This window comes from Cornus florida, unplaced genomic scaffold (assembly GCF_030987335.1).
Source record: "Cornus florida cultivar Cherokee Brave unplaced genomic scaffold, ASM3098733v1 CherokeeBrave_3.0.0_Hap2_Chr01, whole genome shotgun sequence".
Taxonomy (NCBI): domain Eukaryota; kingdom Viridiplantae; phylum Streptophyta; class Magnoliopsida; order Cornales; family Cornaceae; genus Cornus; species Cornus florida.
Window position 1 is genome coordinate 99,975,370 of NW_026775571.1, and position 23,049 is coordinate 99,998,418.

At 33.1% G+C, this 23,049-nt stretch overlaps 2 protein-coding genes across 2 annotated transcripts; both read left to right on the forward strand.

The window, feature by feature from the left end:
* The first annotated feature begins 3,625 nt into the window (after positions 1-3,625).
* Positions 3,626-4,809, forward strand: LOC132309815 (acyl-CoA--sterol O-acyltransferase 1-like). Its single transcript, XM_059808108.1, has one exon. The coding sequence runs from the start codon at positions 3,634-3,636 to the stop codon at positions 4,693-4,695; it is 1,062 nt and encodes a 353-aa protein (XP_059664091.1). The 5' UTR covers positions 3,626-3,633; the 3' UTR covers positions 4,696-4,809.
* Positions 4,810-16,522: 11,713 nt separating this feature from the next.
* On the forward strand, positions 16,523-18,016 carry LOC132308966 (acyl-CoA--sterol O-acyltransferase 1-like). Its single transcript, XM_059807285.1, has one exon. The coding sequence runs from the start codon at positions 16,742-16,744 to the stop codon at positions 17,765-17,767; it is 1,026 nt and encodes a 341-aa protein (XP_059663268.1). The 5' UTR covers positions 16,523-16,741; the 3' UTR covers positions 17,768-18,016.
* The last annotated feature ends 5,033 nt before the right edge of the window (positions 18,017-23,049 follow it).

Here is a 23,049-nt window from a genome sequence, read left to right on the forward strand (position 1 = left end):
ATGGGAAAGTGTTAGAATTTCAAATTGATTTATAAAATAAAATCACAAACAAAATTACAATAATTCAATCTTTAAAACCAAAAAAACCAAATATGAAACGTGTTTAAATATAACATGATGAGAGATGAATTTCTTACTAATTACATGACCGGGACCTTGTTTGAAAATTTGACTTATAGTTTATTATCGACGAATTCGAGTTACTCATCGAGCACAATTTAAATAAATATTTTATAATATTTTAATCTAAATATTTATCTAGATTATGTTATAAAAAAAATTTACTTTAAAAAATTGTGTTATTAAATTTATATTTAATTTTAACCCGCCACTGACAATTTCTGGATACGCCCTGTGCCATTCCACTCGTTGCTTATAATGGAATCCGTGGTGGCCGGAATTCTCTTTTACTATCGTCGCATCCGCTTCCTCACTGGCAAGACATCAAAGCTCGCTGACATACACACCTCTGTCGCCACCGCCAACAGTAGCAGCAACAGAGCAGAGGCTGAGCGGTGGCTCCTCATCGCCGACAAATTCCTCGAACCCGACCCCAGCAATTCAATTTAACTCATCAATTACATCATTCTCATCAACATAGCACTAAAATTATGTAAAAAAAACCCATAAATTCAACCATATGTATCCTTCAAGCTCGCGGTCTGCCGCTATCCTCTTCTTCGTCGCCGGTCTGCCGTTGTCCTCTTCTTCATCGCCGTTGTCTCTCGTCGCTGCTCTCGTTTCAGCCCTTAAAACTTGCCTTACGCGATTTGGGACAGACAAATCAATAATATTTTATTCAGGGAAAAAAACCATACATGTGGCTTTTTTTTATTTTAGAAGAATAAAAAGTGTTTGGTTAGACGCATGGGATAGTCATTGAAAGGAGTTGCATAAAAGGTGTTTGGTTAACGGTTATATGAAAAAATAACAAAAAATGGTAAATTAATCATTTTAATCACTTATTTAGTATGGTCAACCAACAATGTCTGAGAATCTGAATGAAGATTTGCAAATAAGGGGAGGTCTCGTTGGCTACAAGGGATGTAAATGAATTAAACCCTAAAATAAATATGTTGAAATACAATTTTAGTACGTTGTTAAATGTTGTCTTACTTTGGATAACGTCACTCTAATTGCAAAATGCATGCACATACAGAAGAAGGGCCAAATGATACCTTTCATCATTTCTTATTCTGTTGAAACTTGACGGCATTACTGAATGATAATTGTAAACTATAATTCGAGTTCAACGTAAAATTTATTAAAAGTTTAGAATCAAAAGACAAAATGCATCGCTTCCACTCGTATACAGGATAATGACAATTTAGAAGCAGAGCTGTGAATTATTTTCCTATAACCTTTGTCATTTATATATATATATATATATATATGCAGAGACAGACTTTTGTTGAGTTGAGAATGATAATGGATGGCTCTGTTCCGCATATATTAGAACAAGTGCATTTCATATGATTGAAAGAGAATGCCAAATTCATCTTTGATATTTCATTGTTTTTTTTATGTGTATAATTATTGATGAAGCTGATAACAAATCAATTCTAAGAAAAACCACGCATAAGTTATTTTCTTATTTTCAAATTAATTTGACACTGGCTGAAATCTTAAAAATTGAAATTTATTTGTACTAATTTTAAAAGACATATGAGCCCTTTTTGAAGTTGAAAAACTGAAGTGCATGAATTTAAAAAAAAAAAATAATAAGAGTCATGAGCTCTCTCTATTTAACTATTAAATAAAATATTTTTTTTAAGTGTAAAAATTTAATGTACCTAAATTAAAAAATAGAATAACTCATGAAACTTCTCATGAGAGAACTTTTTAAGAGCATTAATAAAAATCCAAAATCTCATACAGCCCGGCTTCTTAGACCAATTTTGTATTCTTTGAAGAGCACGTTTCTTAATAAAATTCTTAATTAGTAGAGTGACAAGGTATTAGAATTGTCCTCTGTTGGATATCCGGGATTGCCTAATTTAAAGCTTCAATTGAGACAATCTCACATGGATGCCATTTTCACTCCGTACACAACCACTGTATTTGTAGTGGCAAGTAGATCTTACCAGCATCTTTCACCTCGAGAGCACACAGGAAATGTTAAGTGGTATGAATACTTTTTCTTGACTCAATAATGCCAATGTTTTTTTTTTCCATTTTTTTTTGAAAATAAAGCAACTGATATTAAAGGAATTAAAGGATTACAAGGTTTGGGCCGCAGCCCATTGCCGATTAATTACAAACAGGCCCACTTGGGCAGCAAGGGCATAGGCCCAATCAGAAATAACCTAACAATCATTTACTGTTAATATAACTGTTAATTGAAGAGGTTGTTTTACCAACTCCGGTGAGATTTTCTAGCCGGCAATACGGCTAGATTGAGCTAGTCTGGAGGGCGAGGAGGAGGTCTGCAACACGACGGAGGGAGATTCCATTCACAAAGTAAAGTTCTCGATGCTGCGCAATTGTTTAGGAAGCCAAGTCTGAGAATTGAAGTGATAGTAAAAGTGATCTTAGCCACTACCCCTCTTTGCAAACACTTCTCTTTCTTGAAGATTCTGTTGTTGCGTTCTTCCCATGTGTAGTAGACAATTAAAGAAAGACATATCTTCCTGACCAAATTATACCAAGGTACCAATCTAGGTATAATCTGGTGTGAAAATTCCCAATTATTCTTAGAATGAAATTCAATTTGTGGTTGGCAGTCCAATCTGGACCGTCAACACTTGACAGCAAATCAATGACTAAGCACCACAATCTTTGAGTCCTATGCTCAACATCAATGGAATCACATGATCAGTTTGAAGGTACCAATGTTGTTATCAAACATTCCCGCATAGATCAGTTTTGTCACGTTGCCTTAGTCGAGCATGTGGTTGTTAGTGCATACATAGATTACCTTTACGTTGAATTCATTGAACTCAACAGCTAAATTTTTAGGTTGGAGTCAAAACCTAAGTGACATAAAACGGGAGTGAATTAGAGAGCGGAATCGTGAAAGCAGCAAAATTAAGTCAGAAATAATGAGACTTTGAGTGAGAACGCGTTCGGAACATGAAAGTAATATTTGTTGAAAAGAATTGTGTGACTTATGTTAAAACTAATCATTTAAGTTCACAAACCTCGACTATAAATTGATAGTTAATATATAAGGAGTTTGAGTTCTTTACAGTAACAACACAGTGTTGTATCATAATAAATGACCAAAATTATTGACACGTGAGGTGTGACATAAAATTCAAAAGTGAAGCACATTCGATTAAATTTATATAAATAAAAAATAATATAATAATAACATCAAATAATAACACTTTTATCAATATTCTTAAACACATGCCTAGCTAAAATCTAAAAATGAGTTCAAACTTTGCAATGTTGGCACGTGTTCTACCGCAATTAAAGTGTTAAGCGATGACTGATGGCAAAGGTCATTCACGTGTATCCCGTACGACAAGCTTACCTTTCAAAGTCATATCGTCATACTGTGGATTATCAATTCAACTAAAGAATTGTTTTTGTCACAGTAATGTACATGTATAAAAGGAGAAAACATATATGGATTCCAAAAACATTACATATCAAAAAAGTGAAGAGAGAGTAAAGAGAGAGAGAGAGATGGAAGGAGAGATCAACAACTTCATCAAGGTATGGCTCTCAGTCTTCACATCTCTATGCTACTGCTATGGTATAGCCAAGATTGTACCCAAAGGCACACCAAGACTGCTCACAATAGTCCCTGTGGTGTGTCTCTTCCTAGCTTTGCCTCTCAATTTACACACTATGCATCTTGGAGGCACAAGCGCATTCTTCATTGCTTGGCTTGCCAACTTCAAACTCCTCATGTTTGCATTTGGTAAAGGCCCTTTATCACACCCTTCAATCTCTCTCCTACAGTTTGTTGCAATCGCTTCTCTCCCAATCAAAATCATACAAAACCCACCTCTTAAAACGTCAAAAAAAGGCCATAAATCGACTCTCAATTATGCTATCAAATTTATTCTTTTGGTGTTGTTAGTCCGTGCGTATGATTACAGTGAATATTTACATCCAAAGATCACATTTTTGCTGCAATGCTTGCATGTATACTTTGCCTTGGAGATCATACTAGCGATGATTGCAGCCCTGGCTCGGACACTTTTGGGGTCGGAGTTGGAGCCCCAGTTCGACGAGCCATACCTTTCAACCTCACTGCAAGACTTCTGGGGTCGAAGGTGGAACATGATGGTGAGTCGCATTCTGCGCCCGACCGTGTACCAACTCACCCTCGGTCTCTCAACGGGACTTTTGGGCCGGAAATGGGCCCCTTTACTAGCAGTTTTCAGTACATTTATGGCGTCGGGCCTGATGCACGAGCTCATATTCTACTACTTGGGTCGCGCAAGGCCCACTTGGGACATCACGTGTTTCTTCTTGCTCCACGGGCTGTGCTTGATGGTTGAGATTGCGGTCAAGAAGGTGGTCACGGACAGGTATCAATTGCCTCGGATCATCTCTGGGACACTGACGTTGGCTTTCGTGATGAGTACTGGCTTTTGGCTGTTTTTCCCGGAGTTGTTTCGGTGTAATGCTTTCGAAAGAGGGTCTGAGGAGTACGCGGCGATGGGCTCGTTTGTGAAGAACATTGGTCGAGCTTTAATGTTTAAATCTGTAAATGGAACGAGTGTTTGGTCTATTTAGTAGACACTTCACGTGTTGCCTGAACCACATTCTTGGTAATGTTCATCCAATAAAAATGTACAATTAAATAAAACTAATCACACCTACTTATAAATACCGCCCTGAACAAACTATGATGCATTTTCTTCTTTAAATAGTACCGATCGAATCGACTACTTGAAATTAATATATATATATATATTGAACATAATTTCTTTTAATTTTAATTTCAATGCATAAGTTCAATATTTCAAAACATAGTTTAAAGGATTTTTTAATTTTAATTTCAAGGCACAATAATTTTGACTGATTATTTACTGGACGATTCTCTCTTGGTAACACTACACATTTTTGCTCTCACTAACCGTTGTTTTGTAAGAATTAGGAGGCATGACTGGAAAATGTAGCAAATTGCAGGAATCTACAATTACATTATATATCTGCAATAAATTTCCTTTTCTATTTTTCCTTTACAACTTTCACTTTTTATTTTATATATATACAAACACAATGGTGGAGCTAAGAAATTTAATACTTCGTATTAAACAATGTCAAGATAATTTTTTTTTTTTTTTTTTTTTTTTTTTTTTTTTTTTTTTTTTTTTTTTTACCAAAATAACAAAATTTAAAATCATTAAATATTAATTGATACTATTTTTATTTAGTAAATTTATGATTGCCCTCGAACCTAATGTTCCGGGGTTGAATGTTACGGGATTGATTTCAATAAATTGTAAGCCTAGTTTTTATTATTTAAAATCCAATTCATCCAACAAAAACGAACACGCCCAAATCATATAAATATTATTTGTTTTGCACATTTTCTTATTTAGTGTTTATAATTTTGTTCAAAATATGGTATACAATTAAATATGAGTAGTGATTTAGAGATCGACTTCAATAATTACCGAATTTAATTTATGTGAGAGGCATCACATGAAGTAATGATAATATCAGATAATAGATTCCACCACTCTACTCACATAAATTAAATTCGATAACTATGGAATTTAATTCTTAAATCATTATCATTAAATATTTTCCACTCATGTAAGGGTTACCGGATATACTACACCCTTACAATTTTGGATAAAGTGCATTTAATCACTCATTGACTTTTACCGCTTTGCAATAAACCCCTCTTGATTAATTTTTTTTTACTAGAAAACCCCTCTCTACCAACCGAGGGGGGTTGTTTTTCGGATTTTTGCCAAAAGTACCCTCACTGACCAGGTCAGGGGAGACTTTTGCAGTTTTTCCATTTGGTTGAATTTAGCTAAAAGTTTCTTTGTTTACTTTCTCAAATAATATTATTTTAACTTATATTTTATGTTACATAATTTTAATTAAATAAAACTATAAAAAAAATTTTAAAAGTAATATTTATAATTTTGAGTGCAACTACGTATAAGTTCAAATTTTATATGTGTACTCACATTATATTATTACCATTATTATATTATTTATATTATATTTCAATTTTATATAATGTGTACATATAAGTATATCATATGGACATTTGATCAAAAAATTAGACAGACAAAAATGAAATTTTTTTATACAAAAAGTAATTGGATGGCATAAAATTGTAAACATTTCTCTATTTTTTTCAATAAAAAATGAAAAAAAATATTTTAGTTAAATTCACATAATTGGACAAATTGTATAAAAACCCCCATTGACTTGGTTGGTGGGGGTATATTCGGCAAAATTTCAAAAAGCAACACCCCTCGGTTCGTTGAGGGGTTTTTTTAATAAAAAAAATTGTAAAAAGAAGTTTATAGCAAAACGGTAAAAGTTAAGAGGGGTTAAATTCACTTTACCTTGCAATTTTTAATTTGCCTACAATAGGAGAGTGAATATTGTTTTTCTTGATGATTTAATGTTATTTCTTGCCTTTTGGTCAATATATATCAATTTCAAACCAATTAAATGCACTTGTTCTAGATATGTGGAATATGGCAATTCATTATCATTCTCAACTCAAAAGAGGTCTGTCAACATTGATATATACATCTTATATAAATGATATTAGGGAGAGAAATCACAACAATGTTGCCAAAATGTCATTATTATCCATGATGCATTTTGTCTTTTGATTTTAAACTTTTAAGAATTTTTATGTTGATTGAACATAAATTGGTAGGTTAATCAGTCTTGTTTGCTGTAAGAGTATGAAATCAAAGAAGGGAAAATTTAAAAATACTCTACTTAATTTTGTATAATTTAAAAAATGTTAACTTTTTCAAACTAATAAGTTTGACTACTAACTTATTGAAAATAATTACAAAACTATACTAAAACACTATTTATATTTTTTTATGGTCCAAAATACCCTTCATTTTGTTTTTCTCACTCTAGCCTTCACACCGATGTTGTCATTTTAGGGCATAATTTTCTCTTTCCTCTCTTGATATTCTCTCTGCCGATTCAAGGGCGATCGATTTCACTATATCTTTTTTTCCCTAGTTGGAACTCACACATACTACCTCTACTGAGATTCAAACTCCTGACATCCCCTTTGAAAAGTAGGAGCCTTATACCGCTAGGCCACAGGCTTGTTGGTGATTTCACCATATCAAAGATCGAAGGTGCTATTGATTTCTCGAAATATTGTGCTATTGAGTTTTCTTCTGGCGATTTGGACGCGATTTTAGGGCATACACGACTGATCCATGGTAGTTTCCTCTTATCTTCGAAAAGAGGCCATGTTTAAGCCCTTTGGTGTCAGTTTCTCTGATTAATTAACATTGTGGTTTTTTTGAGTTGTTTGTTTCGATATTGGGGTTGAATATTATTCGATTTTAGAGTTTTGTGAAACTAAAACGATTTATGTTAGAAACTTCATTTCTCTGTTTTAAAGTAAATCTAGAGAAAGAACTTTATTTTGAAAGATTAGTTGAGAAGAAAATAAAGATGCAAGAGAAATAATTCATTAAGTTCCAGTTCAGTAGGTGGAAACCTTGTAACTTGGTGGTTGCTGGAACAGGTCACAGATTTGCTCAAAACTTTAAGCTTTATATTACATAACCCATGTTTGTTATCATTATACTTAGAATATCAGGGGAAACTAGCAGTTGATATCGGCTTTAGCTCAACTTATTTGATTATTAGTATGAGTTATTTTTTATCCCTTCTAATGGCCATAAGTTCTTTCATGTGTTGTTATAACTTGAATTCTTCTTCTCCCATTGTAGCGTGGAAAATTTCACTTTTACACTTGCTTTTTTTCTTCATTATTAGCAGCTATTATTTTTTTTTTAATGCTTCGAGATGTCTAGTTTGTAAGTCCAGCATTATCATTTCAATTATTTGCACATGCTCATCATAATTATTGCTCTCTCCCCAGTTCATGATTTAAGGTGTCAATTGTGCAACCTGCTTATGAGATAAGGTGCTTTATCCCTTGCATACAAAACAACATTAGAACCTGGCCTGATAACTGGAATGAGATGATGTGCCATTTAAAGCAACTTTCTTTTTTTTTTTTTTTTTTTTTTTTTTTTTTTTTTTTTTTTTTTTGCTTCAGCTTATTTTTCTTTTGAGGGTTTGATTTTTTGTGAATGTTGTTAATTTATAAACATCATTTTTCCAGAATCTGCACATTGCTAGCTTAGAGACGAAACAATGTCAAATCAACAAATGAAGGAATTAGTTTGCATATGTCACTATGGTGGTAAATTGATAGTAAGTGATGAAAATATTTCCTATCGTGGTGGGATAGCGGCAGCCTTGATAGTGAATGCAAATACTAAATGCAATGAATTCTTACAGAATATATCTACATAACTTTCAATTGATTTGAATGACAAAGTTATATAATATAAGTATAGGCAAGTTGAACTAATGCAGTTATGCCAGGAAAGTGGTTTAAGGGCAATGTTTAGTCTGAACGACTATACAACCGATCTTTATATAGTAAATGCATTAATTCGCGACGAGACAGTCTTACCATCTGAGCCATTCAGTTCCAGGTACATTAATTGTACATAATTTATATTATTAATTATGAGAAATCTTACATTTGTGTTGTACTACACTTCTTATAACATGACTATGAAATTGCTTTACAGGGAGTTTATCCATTAAGGTGTGCCTTTAAATAATAAGTCACGCAATAGTGCAAAGTCAATTAACCTACCATCATACTTGAATCCTATCTTTAATGGCTTGGTCAAAATACTTCAAGGCTAGGGGCAATTATTTGATAGTATAAATGATTTCAAGCTATCAGTGGCTCATTTTGCTCTGACAAATCACTTTAGAGTAAAGTATCTACAAAGTAGTCGGAGTTACTATAGAATAGTATGTACCATTGAAGGATGTCCTTGGAAATTAACAGCTAGGTGTCATGGAAATTGTGATATAGTAAGGGTGAAACGCTTTATGAATGTGCATACACACACTGCATAAGACATATATAGTATGAGGCCAAACATACGCCCAAAACAGTTGCGTAAATTGATGGCAGAAAAAGTTTCAGAATCACCGAATTATACTCCAAGATGCATCGGGAATGATATTAAAAGCATATTCAACACAAAACTGAATTACATGTAAATGTGGCGGACAAAGCAGTGTGCAAAACAGATAATTGATGGGAGGTCTGAGGATGGTTACAAGATGATCCCTTTTTATTGTCAACACATTAAAGATTCTATGCCGGGATCAGTAGTGGAGTTGATTACGATAGATGACATGAAATTTAAAGCACTGTTTATAGCATATGCATGTTCGATACGTGGGTGCCAACATTATAGGCCATTTCTTTCAATAGATGCTTGTCACCTCAGTGGCAATTTTAAGGGCACCTTGTTGGATGTTACTGGGTCTGATGTGGACGATGGACTATATCCTCTTGCTTATGGAATAGTATCTGGGGAGAACGACGAAGACTGGACGTGGTTCCTTCGAAAAGTGAAGGAAATACTTCAGAAGCGGGTCGTAACAATCATGACCGATAGACACCAAAGTTTAATAAATGGTGTTAAAGAAGTTTTTGGATCCCATTTTCATAGCTGGTGTTTGCGATATTTACAGGATAATTTCATGAAATTCATTAATGGAAAGGGTAGTCTCAACATTAGAGGTGGTGTGAAGGATATAACCAAGTCTCTATTAGATAAAATTGCCTATGCAAGGACACAACAGGAGTATAAGAAGGCGTTAGGAAAATTGAATGCATTTCGACCCGAGCTTCATAATCAGGTATTAAATCATTCTCCAGAACATTGGTCGAGTGCACTCTTCCAATTAAAACGTTAGGACAAATATTACTCTAGCCAAGCTGAGTCATTCAATGCATGGGTGAAGAATGAGAAACCTTTGTCTATTAACAGGTTTTTTGAAGAGCACTTTAAATAACTCACTGAATTCTTATATAGAAATAAAATGGAGATTCAGAAGTGGAATGTTTCGGTTGGTCCAAATACAGAGTGTACAATAAAACAGAAGATGGTGAAAGAGATTGGATTTGGTTGTTTAAGATCTAGTTCTACTCGATGCATAATTTATGATGGGAAGAATCGAATGTTCAAGGTTCTTTTTGATAAGGGAGGTTATTATTGCAGCTGCAAAGAGTGGTCGATGACGGGTATTCCATGTGCGCATGCATGTCGTGCCATACAAGAGTGCTCACTAAATGTGTAGCGAGTTTGTGGAACCATTCTTCAGGATTGAGACACAACATGCAATAATGGAGAATTTGATGTCTCCAATCGCAACACACGACCTTCCACATCCTTGTGAAATAGGAAAGGATTTGCAAAGTTCAAGTTAAGGTGCTAAAGAACTTTATTCTTTGTCTATTCAACTTCCTCTTCAACGACGTCCTGTTGGACGGCCGCATATGAAGCGCATTGAGTCACAATTTTAGGAAAAAATTGTTAGTCGTTGTTCACGTTGTATGCAAACCGGACACAACCGTCAAAAGTGTAAAAATCCACTTCCCGGATACTAACTTGGAACTGTCATTTGCTTGATTTTATTCGGACAAGTCTATTGTAATACCCCTAATTTAAAAAGGATAGGTTTGGAATTTATTTTATTGTTTAAATTATATTTTTATTTATTTAATTATGAATTGGTTTGTTTTAATTGAAAATTTATTTAAATTTCATTATGAGTTTATTGGGTTTTATGTTTATACCTTGTTTTAGTTTAATTGTTTTCATGGTTGTATTTTGATTGCATTTAGTTATTTTTTTTTTTAATTAGGATTAAATGCTTTATTTGATTTAATTTAACTGTTTAATTGATTTAATCTAATTTAATAAAATGGTTTGATTAATTTAATTTAAGTGGTAATTAGTTTAATTTAATTGTATTTTTAAATAGGGTTTTGTTTTAAAAGTCAGTTGTTGCCGACGTAGGTTTTATTAGGTTTCTTTGGGCCGATGAGGATTTTTAGGAGGGTTGGAATTAATCTAGGGTTTAGTAAAACCCTATAAATATATGTGAGATGTCTGTATAGGGTTTTTAGAAAAACAAACAAAACCCTATTCACGTCTCTAGAGATAGAGAAGCAACAGAGTAGTTTTGCAGTGGGAATCGTCGGAAAGCTTTAGAGACGGCGTAGAGATTTTGAACAAAGATCTCAAAGGCAAGTTCTAACCTTACTCTCTCCCTTATACTCGTGTTCTTTGCATATTAAATTGGTTCCAGGTTTATTATATGATTTTAAAACAAAAATAGATAGGCTATCTGTTACTAGGACGCAAACTGTTAGTCCTAGGTTTGGTTTGATAAACTGTTAAAGCTTGGAACTGATCTTGCATTGTGCTTGGTTAAATCCATATTAGTAAGTATAATCAAGGCTTAAACCAACATTAGAATTTACGGGAAATTACTTAGAAATTTCTGGTAATCAAAACGGTGATCTGTAGAAGGGTTTAAACGTAGCCGGAGAAGAGAACACAGAGCAAAGGAGGGGGAGAGCCGGCTCCTTTAGGGTTTGGAGCTGGCTCTACATGCTTGGAGGCGGCTCCAAGACACTTGGGAGCCAGCTCCAAGGCTATGGAGGGGGCTCCAAGGTTTTCCAGAGCCTGCTCCATTTGGTTATCTCCAGTTTTCCACGTTCCGTGAGGTTTTGTTCCAGTTTTCAGTGAGATGGCTTTATGGAGATTGATTTTCTAAGTTATCTAAATGGAATGGTTACTGTAATGGATGGTTTAACAAGGGTCTGGAGTGGGATTAAGTTCCAAGGTATTAAAGGTTGTACCATGATTTTTACTAGTTTTTCAACACTCCATTTTGCTTGGTCCTAAATGTATTTTCATGTTATAATTTCTTCATTATGTTAAATTTTTATTTTAGTTCAATGAAATTGATGAGTAATGATTTTTAATTAACTCTATATCATGTTGGAAATCAATGGAATTAATTTTAGTTACAAGGTTGATGTGTTAAAACAGTTGGAGTTTGGGATTGCATAAATTGCTAGTATTAAATTCTTGTGCAAAGTTTATGTTTTAATTAATTTTGGTAATTGAGCAATGAATTTAGTGGACTCTGGAATTAGTTGGAATCTAATTTAAACATCTAAGACTCTTAGGATTGAAACACAGTTTAACAAAAACTCACCGGAGTTGGAAACAGAAGAACAGAGAAGAAACGGCTTAAGTTTTCAAAGAGACGGCTCATAGAAGCAAAAAGAGCAGGCTCTTTGCAACCAAAGAGCAGGCTCCAAGCAAAGAAAGAGCAGGCTCTTTCATTTGAAAGAGCAGGCTCTTTCCCGAACTTCTAGTGTGACATATTCTGTGACTTGTTTGGCTACGGAACTCGGATTTTGGATTTTTCAGAAGCTGTAGGAAGCTATACTTGGGTGTTTTGAGATGTTCTAAGTCTAATTAACACTTGTGAGAGTGGATTAAAGTTTAATAAACCAGTAGGTGTTTATAGCTTAGACATTAGTAAGCATCGACGAAAGTTGTTCATTGTAGTGCAGAGGAATTATACTTCTACTGAATTTAATTTATATTCTCTGTGGATGGAAAATGGATTAATATGATGCTATTAATAGTGAAAAGCATGGTAATTAATATAGTTAAGGTTATTGCACTTGTCATGGATTCGTGGACGAGAAGGATGAATTATCTGCATGCTCAGTAATATGATAATTTATAATGGAGATATGGGATGAATATGATAACTTATATATTTATTTTATGGTCATCATGGTATTAATTGATATGTCTTATGGTTTTGGTTTGTCAATTACTGGAGTAGGTATGCTAGTCTATATCTCTATTTATGCTTATTACGGTTCAGTTGCTATGTGCATTGTTTATGTATGGTATCAACTGTTGGATGGATTGGATTGTATGTACCGGTATGGGACGGTGACATACTAGGTTTGGACAGCACAAGTTGCTAAGTTCTACCTATTTGGAATGAGGGTACGGGTTATTAAATAAATCCTCCTTATATGTATGTAAGTCGGTGCGGTTGACTACGCCGAACGACTTAATGGATTTCTTGTGGATGGATGGAATTGGAGTTTAAATATATTTTATGGTACCGTGACATGAGCTTGAGTCTCAGAGTCAACGGTTAGGATGCGTATATGCATTTGGATGTGTAGCTGATTGTGGGGATTGAGGTATACCCTGTTTAGGCTTAGGTACTCATACCCACTCAGGTGCGATTTGTGTGATGCCTTCTATTCAGGTTGAGACCCTCTTCATGGTCTAGCGAGAGTCCAGTAGTGTGGATATATATTTATGTACGGACTATTAGCTATTGTTGAACTATTTAGTATGTACATGCGTATCGGGTCTCTGCTTGGATTGCAGTAGGATAGAACTTGTTCGTGGGCCTGACCCACTCCTATTTTACAGGTGTACGACAGTTCTAGGCTTGAGCTTGTTCGTGTGGAGCAGAGACGGTCACTCATTCTTCCGACGATGTAGGATCTCTTTCCAGATGTTCGACTTGGATTTTATCTTCAGTTTTACTTTGATTCAGTTTGGGATTTTTATATTAGGGGTCCACTAGAGATGGATTCCCGAGTTGTTAAAAGATTGGAGATTTTGGATTGTAGGATTTTAAGTTATTAATATTTTAAGGTTTTTATTGATGATTTCTTTTATAGTATCTTTCCGCTTATTCTTTTATTTCTTAAATCATTTTTTTGTAATCTGTGTTCATTTAAAATACTTTAATTGTTTGATATTCCCTCGGGTTTGGGCCTGGGCCTGATCAACCCGTGTCTCGGATCCGAGGGGTATCACATCTATCTTAAATTTCAGTTTTTATAATGTGATGAATTGGTTTGATTATCAAACCATTCTTTTGTAAGTCAGTTGTTTTTTTATATTACGATGAAATTGTTTTTCATATATGTTGCTTTGATTCTTTAAGGAATGTATAAGTGAATGCATGATTTTAAGGAAAAAAAAAAAAACTATCTGTCTGTCGTGCCTAGTATCTTGCCCAATATCCTGGGTAATGACCATATGCTTCTTCTTACTAGAAATAACTCTGGTGATGGTCTAAATGCAAAAACTTTTTCTTTGTATGAGAACTTTCCAGATCCATATATTCAATAGCAAAAATAGTTCAGTTTAATGCTTTATCCATTAATACATTTTATTCATTCTCAGAACTGATGCAACTGAACTTATGAATTTTTTTTTTGGTAGATAAAAAAATTGTCACACCTATTTCGAAACTATGAAATTCTTCACCAAATGAAATTTAACACTGTTATTTCTACATGATGTTGGCTTACCTAGTGCTCTTGTGAATGATGGTGGTTTGGCAAATAATTAACAATTTTACTCTATATTTTAAACTGATGGTGAGCAAGAGATAAACTTGGAATACTAAAATCCCGAAAAAAACTCATTAAAGTGGAGCCACATTGGCATGTATGCTAGGAGGGTATTTTGGACCATAAAAAAAATGCAAATAGTGTTTTAGTATAATTTTGTAATTAGTTTCAGGAAGTTAGTAGTCAAACCTATTAGTTTGAAAAAGTTAGCATTTTTTAAATTATACAAAATTAAGTAGAGTATTTTTAAATTTTCCCATCAAAGAATTCAACTTCCTGACGCCATCGAGCAGTGTGTTTTTTTGTTTTTTTTTTTTAATCTGGGGACGTAACATCATTTATTTATATATATTAAGTCATCATTATTTTTATTTTAAAAGCACTTAAATTGTATTTTATGATATTTGTTTAATTTGTGTGTTAAAACTATGTTAAAATCTAAAACAAATGGGTTGAAAGTGAATTTAAATATATTAAAAAATAATAAAACAATTATTAGACATGGAATATGGCACACTATGGCGTGCTGGTTGGAGCTCTGCTTATCCCCATCAGCACAGCGTAGTCTTTATTGTCAAATCAAGACTACCACCATTTTAGCTTGACTTTGTTTATAAAATAAAGATTCATACAAGTTTCAATTCAAAAAAAGTCTCACCATGGAGTACATGTGAAGCTTTTGAGATTGGACAATCTTGATTTGTTCAAATAATTTCTGTTATGAAATTCCAACCCGGACTGCACGTCTAGTTCTATGAATAAATTTCATTGTGAAAAGCATGGTCCAACGTCAATTATGCTAAACTCGGTCAAACTCAGTACTGTTTAAGGTAAAGTCCTATTGAGAGAAATAGAATGGTATTAGCTGTCTTTTCACTCCTCTCATCAAGGTATGGCTCTCTGCTACTGCTATGGTGCAGGCAAGAAAATCTTTAGTCATTTATTTACCTTTTTGTGCTTAGGTAACTCTCACACATAAAAAAAAAATTATCCATTGTAGGGCTTGAACCCTCAATCTCTTTAATAGAGAAGAAATTATATATCATTCGCCTAATGGCTTATCCCTAAGAGCATCTCTTATTATTATTGCTATTAATATTTTTTTGAATCCATTTTAACTAAGGGCGGATCTAGAAATGCATAATGGAATTGACTAATCTATTCTGGGGTGGGTTAGTATTACTAATATTTTTTTTTTTTGGCTGAACCAAAATTACTTCTGGACCTCATCCAGAAGGATGGAACAAAATAAGGATAAAAAGAAAAAATATATTAAAATATTATTTTTTTTCTTATTCAAAACTCATAGTTTTGAAAGAAGAGAGTATGGATTTGAGAACTGATTTGAATAAAAAGTGTTTGTGAATGGGTGTTTTTCTTGTCAATGTATTTTTTTTTTAAAAACCATTCAAAAATCAAAACTAACATCATTATAGATCTGCGTCTATGTTTTATATATTATTCAAACCATTAGGCATCTTCTCATATTATTTTATTTTTTTCTTTTTGTAAGTAAAAAAAGTTTTATTGTAAAATAAAAATAAATGATTTTCAACGAAGATTTCAATACGTTATTGACAAAGACATAAAAGTATAGCAACCAAAAAAGGACAAATCATGAGAGGTTGGGAACAAATTATACCACCTCTTAAGTCGTAGGATAAAACATATAAAAAAAATTTAAGCCATATATGACTTCTGAATGACAGGAAAATGCTGTTAAAGTCTACAAACAGATTAATTTAAAACCACTATTTTAAATAAAATTTGTTAATTGGTAAAGTAGCTAGGCATTAGAATATTGGTCCTCTCTTAGAGATCCTCTTTATTATCGAGGCCATCTCATGTGAGGTCATATTCATTCGTTGCACCTCCATTTTTTTTTATAATGGCAAGTTGATCATAGCAGCCTCTTTCACCTCCAAACACAAAGTAAATGTTAGGTTTCATGAATTCATTTTCTTGATTCAATAGCAATTGTCAACACTTCATTCTTATTATTAAACATAGTGCACACATCAATTTTTTCACGCTCTATTTCATTATATTAAAATAATGATTAGTTTACTCTAATAAATTGTCTTTCGTATTAAACAAGAAAAGATTCGCATTAAGACTAACATTTTCCGAATCAGTCGAACATAAACAACAGGCACCACATGGTTGTTACCTATACATACATACATATATGGATTCCAATTTCCAACCATAACAAAGCATATCAAAGAAGTGGAGAGAGAGAGAGACAGAGAGAGAGAGAGAGAGAGAGATCTAGAGAAAGAGAGAGAGAGACAGATGGAAGGTGAGATCAACAACTTCATGATGGTATGCCTCTCAGTCTTCACATCTCTATGCTACTGCTATGGTATAGGCAAGATTGTATCCAAAGGCACACTCAGACTGCTCACAATAGTCCCTGTGGTGTGTCTCTTCCTAGCTTTGCCTCTCAATCTACACTCCATGCATCTTGTAGGCATAAGCTCATTTTTCATTGCTTGGCTCGCTAACTTCAAACTCCTACTTTTTGCCTTTGGAAAAGGCCCTTTATCAGACCCTTCAATCTCTCTCCCACAATTTGTTGCAATCGCTTCTCTCCCCATCAAAATCATACAAAACCCACCTCCCAAAACATCCAAAAAGGGCCACAAATCGCTTTGGAATTACGCTACCAAATTTCTGCTTCTGGTGTTGTGCGTGCGCGTGTATGATTATAGCGAATACATACATCCAAAGGTTATACTTTTGCTGTATTGCCTCCATATATACTTCGCCTTGGAGATCATGTTTGCTATGTTTGCAGCCCTGGCTCGGACCCTTTTGAAGTCAGAGTTGGAGCCACAGTTCGATGAGCCATACCTTTCAAGCTCACTACAAGACTTCTGGGGTCGAAGGTGGAACATGATGGTGAGTCGTATTCTACGCCCAACTGTATACGAACCCACCCTTGGGTTCTCAAACCAGCTTTTGGGCCGAAAATGGGCCCCTTTACCAGCAATTTTTAGCACATTTATGGTGTCGGCCCTGATGCATGAGCTTGTATTCTACTACTTGGGCCGCATGAGGCCCACTTGGTACATCTCGTGGTTCTTCTTGCTCCACGGGCTTTGTTTGATGGTTGAAATTGCGGTCAAGAAGGTGGTCACCGACAGCTATCGGTTGCCTCCAATAATCTCTGGTTCACTCACGCTGACTTTCGTAATGAGTACCGGCTTTTGGCTGTTTCTCCCAGAGTTGATTCGGTTTAATGCCTTTGCTAAAACGCTTGACGAGTATGCTGCGGTGGGCGCATTTGTGAAGGACGCTTGTGGGATTAGGGTTTAGTCGACCGATCTGGATCCTCTCGTGTCCCTAATCGCATCGTGTGTCAATCTGTGCACGAGCTCGAGAGGTATACATGCTTGAACAGTGCACATAATATTCTCAATCAGGGATATGCTAGCTTCAAATTATTGTCTTTAATCCTTATACTTAATGGCTACATTTCAATTCAGATGCATTTGAGTGTTTTATATGTTGGATTTCGTTCTGATATTACTTTCTAATTTTACTCTAATACCACTTTGTTAAAAATAGTGGCTTAGATACATAATACTTAATAATATTTTGGAAGAGAATGATATGGAGAAAAAATATTTTATTCCACTTCTTCTATTATTTAATTAGAATATATGAATATATAGGTCACATGAACATAGGTCTAACAATTACATTTAAGTGTTCAATTACTTATACTAACATAACCTTTAGGCTTAACTCCCCACTAACATGGTATTTAGGAGTTTTAATTCACACATCTCTTGATTTTACATAATTTTTACCATCAAGACTATTTACTACCCCACTAACATAAAATGCACACATACATCATGTATACTAAATACTTGAAAATATTCATTACTACTAAAATTCTAAATTCAAATTTATTTTCAACACCATATACACAAGACTTTACATAACAATAAGATAACCATATGCAATATTTATGTAACAATTGTATAACACTCATGTAATGTATTATATCATGTTAAAAAGTTACAATATCATTATTAATCGAGAACTTAACATATTTATGTAATTATTACATCATCAACTAAAGTTATTGTATTAACGTTGTTGTGTTGACAATATAGAGTTGTTGCACTGACGGACATGAGAATATCCCCATTTTTACATTTCAAATTTTGATATCAGCTACTATAATTTGTGATATAAGTATAGATGCATAATTTGTGATAATAAGTATAGATACAGGTAGGGTAGGTTCATTAAAAAGGTCATAATAGTGGCCCTTTTGATCATTTATTAAAAATATAAATTTGCTAATGTTTTGCTAAGGAGTACTAACTGAATCTGTTACTTAGAATTCGAATTGAAGAGAATTAAAAATTCTAAACTAAATTTTCTTCAAATTTAATTTTAAGGATTTTTTTTTTTTTTTGGTTAAAATCATAAAACCCACTTGTACTATTCAAAATAATCATATAACCCCAACAGAATCATAAAACTCTCATAACTAACGAAAGTTGTCATTGTATCTTATTCCGTAACGGTAACTGGGTGTGAAATAACTAAATCAACCTTATCAATTAATATTTTTTTTTTATTTAAAAAAAATGGATAATTGTTATTCCGAATTTATCCTTCACGAGGTCCTCCAATTAAAAGCAAAGGCTACATTGAACACCTTTGTTTTTAGTCATGTATGCAGAATCTCTAAATAGTGTCATTTTTTTACCATTTAACTATTGTATGCTTGAGGTAGAAAATATGGGATTGAAATTTACAAATGAAAGCAAAACCGAAATTTAACGGATATAGGGTAATATGATAGTGTTTTGCAAAGTATGAGAGTTTCATGAGGTTTATTTAGTACAAGAGGGTTTTGTACATATTTTGAATAGTAAAGGATTTTATGATTTTAACATTTCTTTCCCTTGGTGAGTATTGTAAACAAGGGAGAACCCAATATAGATTACAAGGAGCGTAGCCCAAGCCTATACTAAAAATAAACAAAATCCTAGATCCAACTTTGAAGAGAAAAGAAGAGAAATTTTTAGGTTGTCCTGGGACCAATGGTCCTCTAGGTCAATCACCATTGGATATGTAAGATAAAAACTGATTAAAGATTGTACAATTATTTACGTGTTCAATGGTGATTGGCTCGGATAGATGATTCTAAGACCATAAAATAACTTCTCATAAAAGAGAGAGAAATGGGAGTTAGACTCAGCTGAGGCCTCATTCGAAAAAAAAAAAAAAATTTGGGGTTCGCTCAATTCCTGGTTCAACTAGGAGTTATGTTGTTTCTCACAAAATTCATATATATAGAAAACTCTGTAGCTGACCAGATCAACAATGTCTCTCTGAATGGTACCTAAATCCTTGTAAACGTTATAAAAGAATCTCTGATTTCTTTCTTTCTAGAAAACATAAATAGTGGCTCCAAAGATCAGTTTGATTAGCATATTGTACAAAAAAATTTCATTTACGTTATCACTACCCCATGCTAGAAGGGTTAGATAATTGTTTGCGGGCCATTGAACACAGAGTTTAGAATCCATGAAGTCCCAAACCCTGTTTGTAGCGGGGCATTCAAAGAACAAATGCTTATGATCTTCAATTTAGCTTTGTAAAAAACACACCTCATGGAACTGATTATACCAAACTTCAAAAAGTTATGATTAGTTATTTGATAATTCTTTCTTTGAACAGCATAAAAACTACTCCTTTGTGTTTTCATTAACCATTGTTTTTTAAGAATTAGCGGGCACGACTGTCAAATATGCAAATTGCATGAATCTGCAATTGCATTATATATTATCAATGCATCTACTTATTTATTTTTTCTTTACAATGTTTTCACATTTTATTTTATACATAGCGGTAAAGCTAAGAAATTTAGTGAGAACAATGTTAAACAATATGAAGATACATATATTTTTTTAACAAAAAAAAATCCAATATTGTACAATTTTTATTTAATACATTTATGATTATCCTCGACCACTTTTTATGTTTTGAGCATTGCATGTGATTGTCTTTTGATAAATGAATAACACCAATAAATTGTAAGCCTCTTATCTTAGTTTTTTATATTTGAAACTCAATTCACAAAAAAATAATTGATATTAATGAATGAATTCTTTAACCTATATTATAAGGATAGAAATTAAAAATTCGTTTGGGATAACTAATCTTAACTTCTGAATATTATCTTTAATTAAACAAAAATTCTTTTTAAAACCTACAAAATTGACCATCCAAGGCAATTGAGGCTCCTTGAATCTTAGGACATACGTAGTATTTTACTGGGATCCTCTCTTGATAAAACATGTGGCATATTACACATGGCTCAATTTTGCGGTTCAGATTCACTTACGTTATCCTCTCAAATGAGGAAGAATTGCCTATTTTTCAGTGTCAAGTAGTCCACGTCTCTTTCACTCTCCCGAGCACATAGAAAATGTTAAATATGGTATGAATATACTTTTTCTTGATTCAATACAACATGGGTCAATTTCCGAACATACAGAATCCGAGGACCATCAACAACCACGTGGTTGTTAGTCATACATAGCCTCATAGATAGACCTTTACGTTGAATTCATTGAACAAAACAGCAAAATTCCCCAACCGAGTCAAAAACAACCAATCTAGGCCACAAACCTGACTAGGGATTGATGTCTAATATCTCTAATAAGGAGTTTGAATTCTTTGTGGTAACAGCACGGGTGTTGTGCCATCATAGATGGTCAAGATTCATTGACGCTTGAGTTGTGATGTGGGGTTTAAAAGTCCGACACAATCTATTTAATTTATGCAAGTAATTAGGGGTAAGTGCAAAAAATAGGCATAAAGTATATTTTGTGTAGTATTTTTATACCTATTTAAAAAAACATGCAAAAAAATATTTTTAATTTTTTCACATATATGTTACTAATTTCATATAATAGGGGTCTTATGTGCACATTGCCTTATATATATATATATATATATATTTTTTTTTTTGAAACATTTTTCTCTATATATCTCTCTAAACAATTTTTTTTTTTTTTTTTTAAACTTTGAAAATTTGTAAAACAAAGATTTTTTTTTTTTGAGATTTTTGTTTATTCTTTACTACTAAATTTTTTTTTTTTTTTTTTCCTCCCGTACCAACACTGTTAAACAAAAAAATAATAATAATTGTAGAAACAGTTTGCATGTAGTTATATAATATGCATTATCTGTTAGTTAAACATACATTGATGAGTCATTCAACATTTTTTTTTAGCCTTGCAAACAAAGTGGAGCAGCACAAATCAAAACATACAATCCTTGGCTGTTAGAAGAATATCAAGTAAAATATAGGCAAGAGCAACATCCTTAGGCAGAGGACTTCGGAAAAGCGCTGCAAGAGCATTGGCTAACTCATTGTCATGTCTATGGAGTCATTCAACGCATTGGCTAACTCATTGTCATGCCTATGGTGTCATTCAACATTCATGGATCAACTTTTATACAGAGAATAACATATACATTTGTCTCAAAAATACCAATGTTTATTTTTAAGATCCTATCATCTTGAATCCTTATATCTGTTATCACAACCTTATAATCCGATAATTGTAAGAATAAAAAATGTATTTTTAAAGAAGGTTAAATGACCACATAATTCTGAATAAAAAATGTATTTTTAAATAAGGTTAAATGACCACATAATTCCGGAATTATGTGGTCCCAATCAATAGCAAAGACTAGTAAGTAAATATGCCAATTTTATTTAATTTTTTGTTTATGCAAACTGACTAGCAAGTAAATGTGTTAATTTTATTTAATTTTTTTTTTTTTTTTTTTTGCGTTTTAATTAGTCATTGACTAAGACCAATTGTCCCAGGACCATATAATAATTTCTCCTAATAAAAAAAAAAAAAGAGAATGCAATCCCTGAGTTCTAGATTACAGACAATGCCTCCATCTAATCAGGATTAGTAAAAAAATTGATGGTTATTCCCTTCAAAGATCTTGGAGAGCTGAGAATAGAAGCAATAGAAATCATGTAATAAGAATTTGATAAAAACAAAATAAAAAAATTGGCCCCTCCAGCCTCCTTTACCTTCACCCCGGTAAACAAAACAATCCATTCACCAGATTTTGATTGCCAAGCAAAGCATCAAAGCGGTTCAAACTTTTCAAGCATGTTTAATGTTGAACTATCCATTCCCGCTAAGCATGTGGCCGAAGGATTTGTATCAGTTCCTCTTGAAGATGATAAATTTCTAAGCAAATTTGTAATAACAGTCCGCATGTAGTTGTACAATATGCATTATATTTTTTTGGAAAAATTATATGTAATTTTTCGGTTATTTTACAAAATTATTTATTTTTATATATTTTATAAAATGATTCAATAATTTAATTAATTTAGAGTTTAAATTTGTTATAGATACCTATTTGTACTAAATTAAAACTTTAAACGTGAAGGTATGATATGCACTACAAACATATTTAGGGATGTTTTCTGCCCATTCACCCAAATAATTACTTATTGTATCAAGAATGACATCAATATGAATAATGTCATCTAAAATTTTGTTTTTATATTAGTACATGTATAAAAGCAG

Bases quoted from the DNA above. Each gene is read 5' to 3' on its own strand.
- LOC132309815 (XM_059808108.1), top strand. From the start codon at position 3,634: ATGGAAGGAGAGATCAACAACTTCATCAAGGTATGGCTCTCAGTCTTC.
- LOC132308966 (XM_059807285.1), top strand. From the start codon at position 16,742: ATGGAAGGTGAGATCAACAACTTCATGATGGTATGCCTCTCAGTCTTC.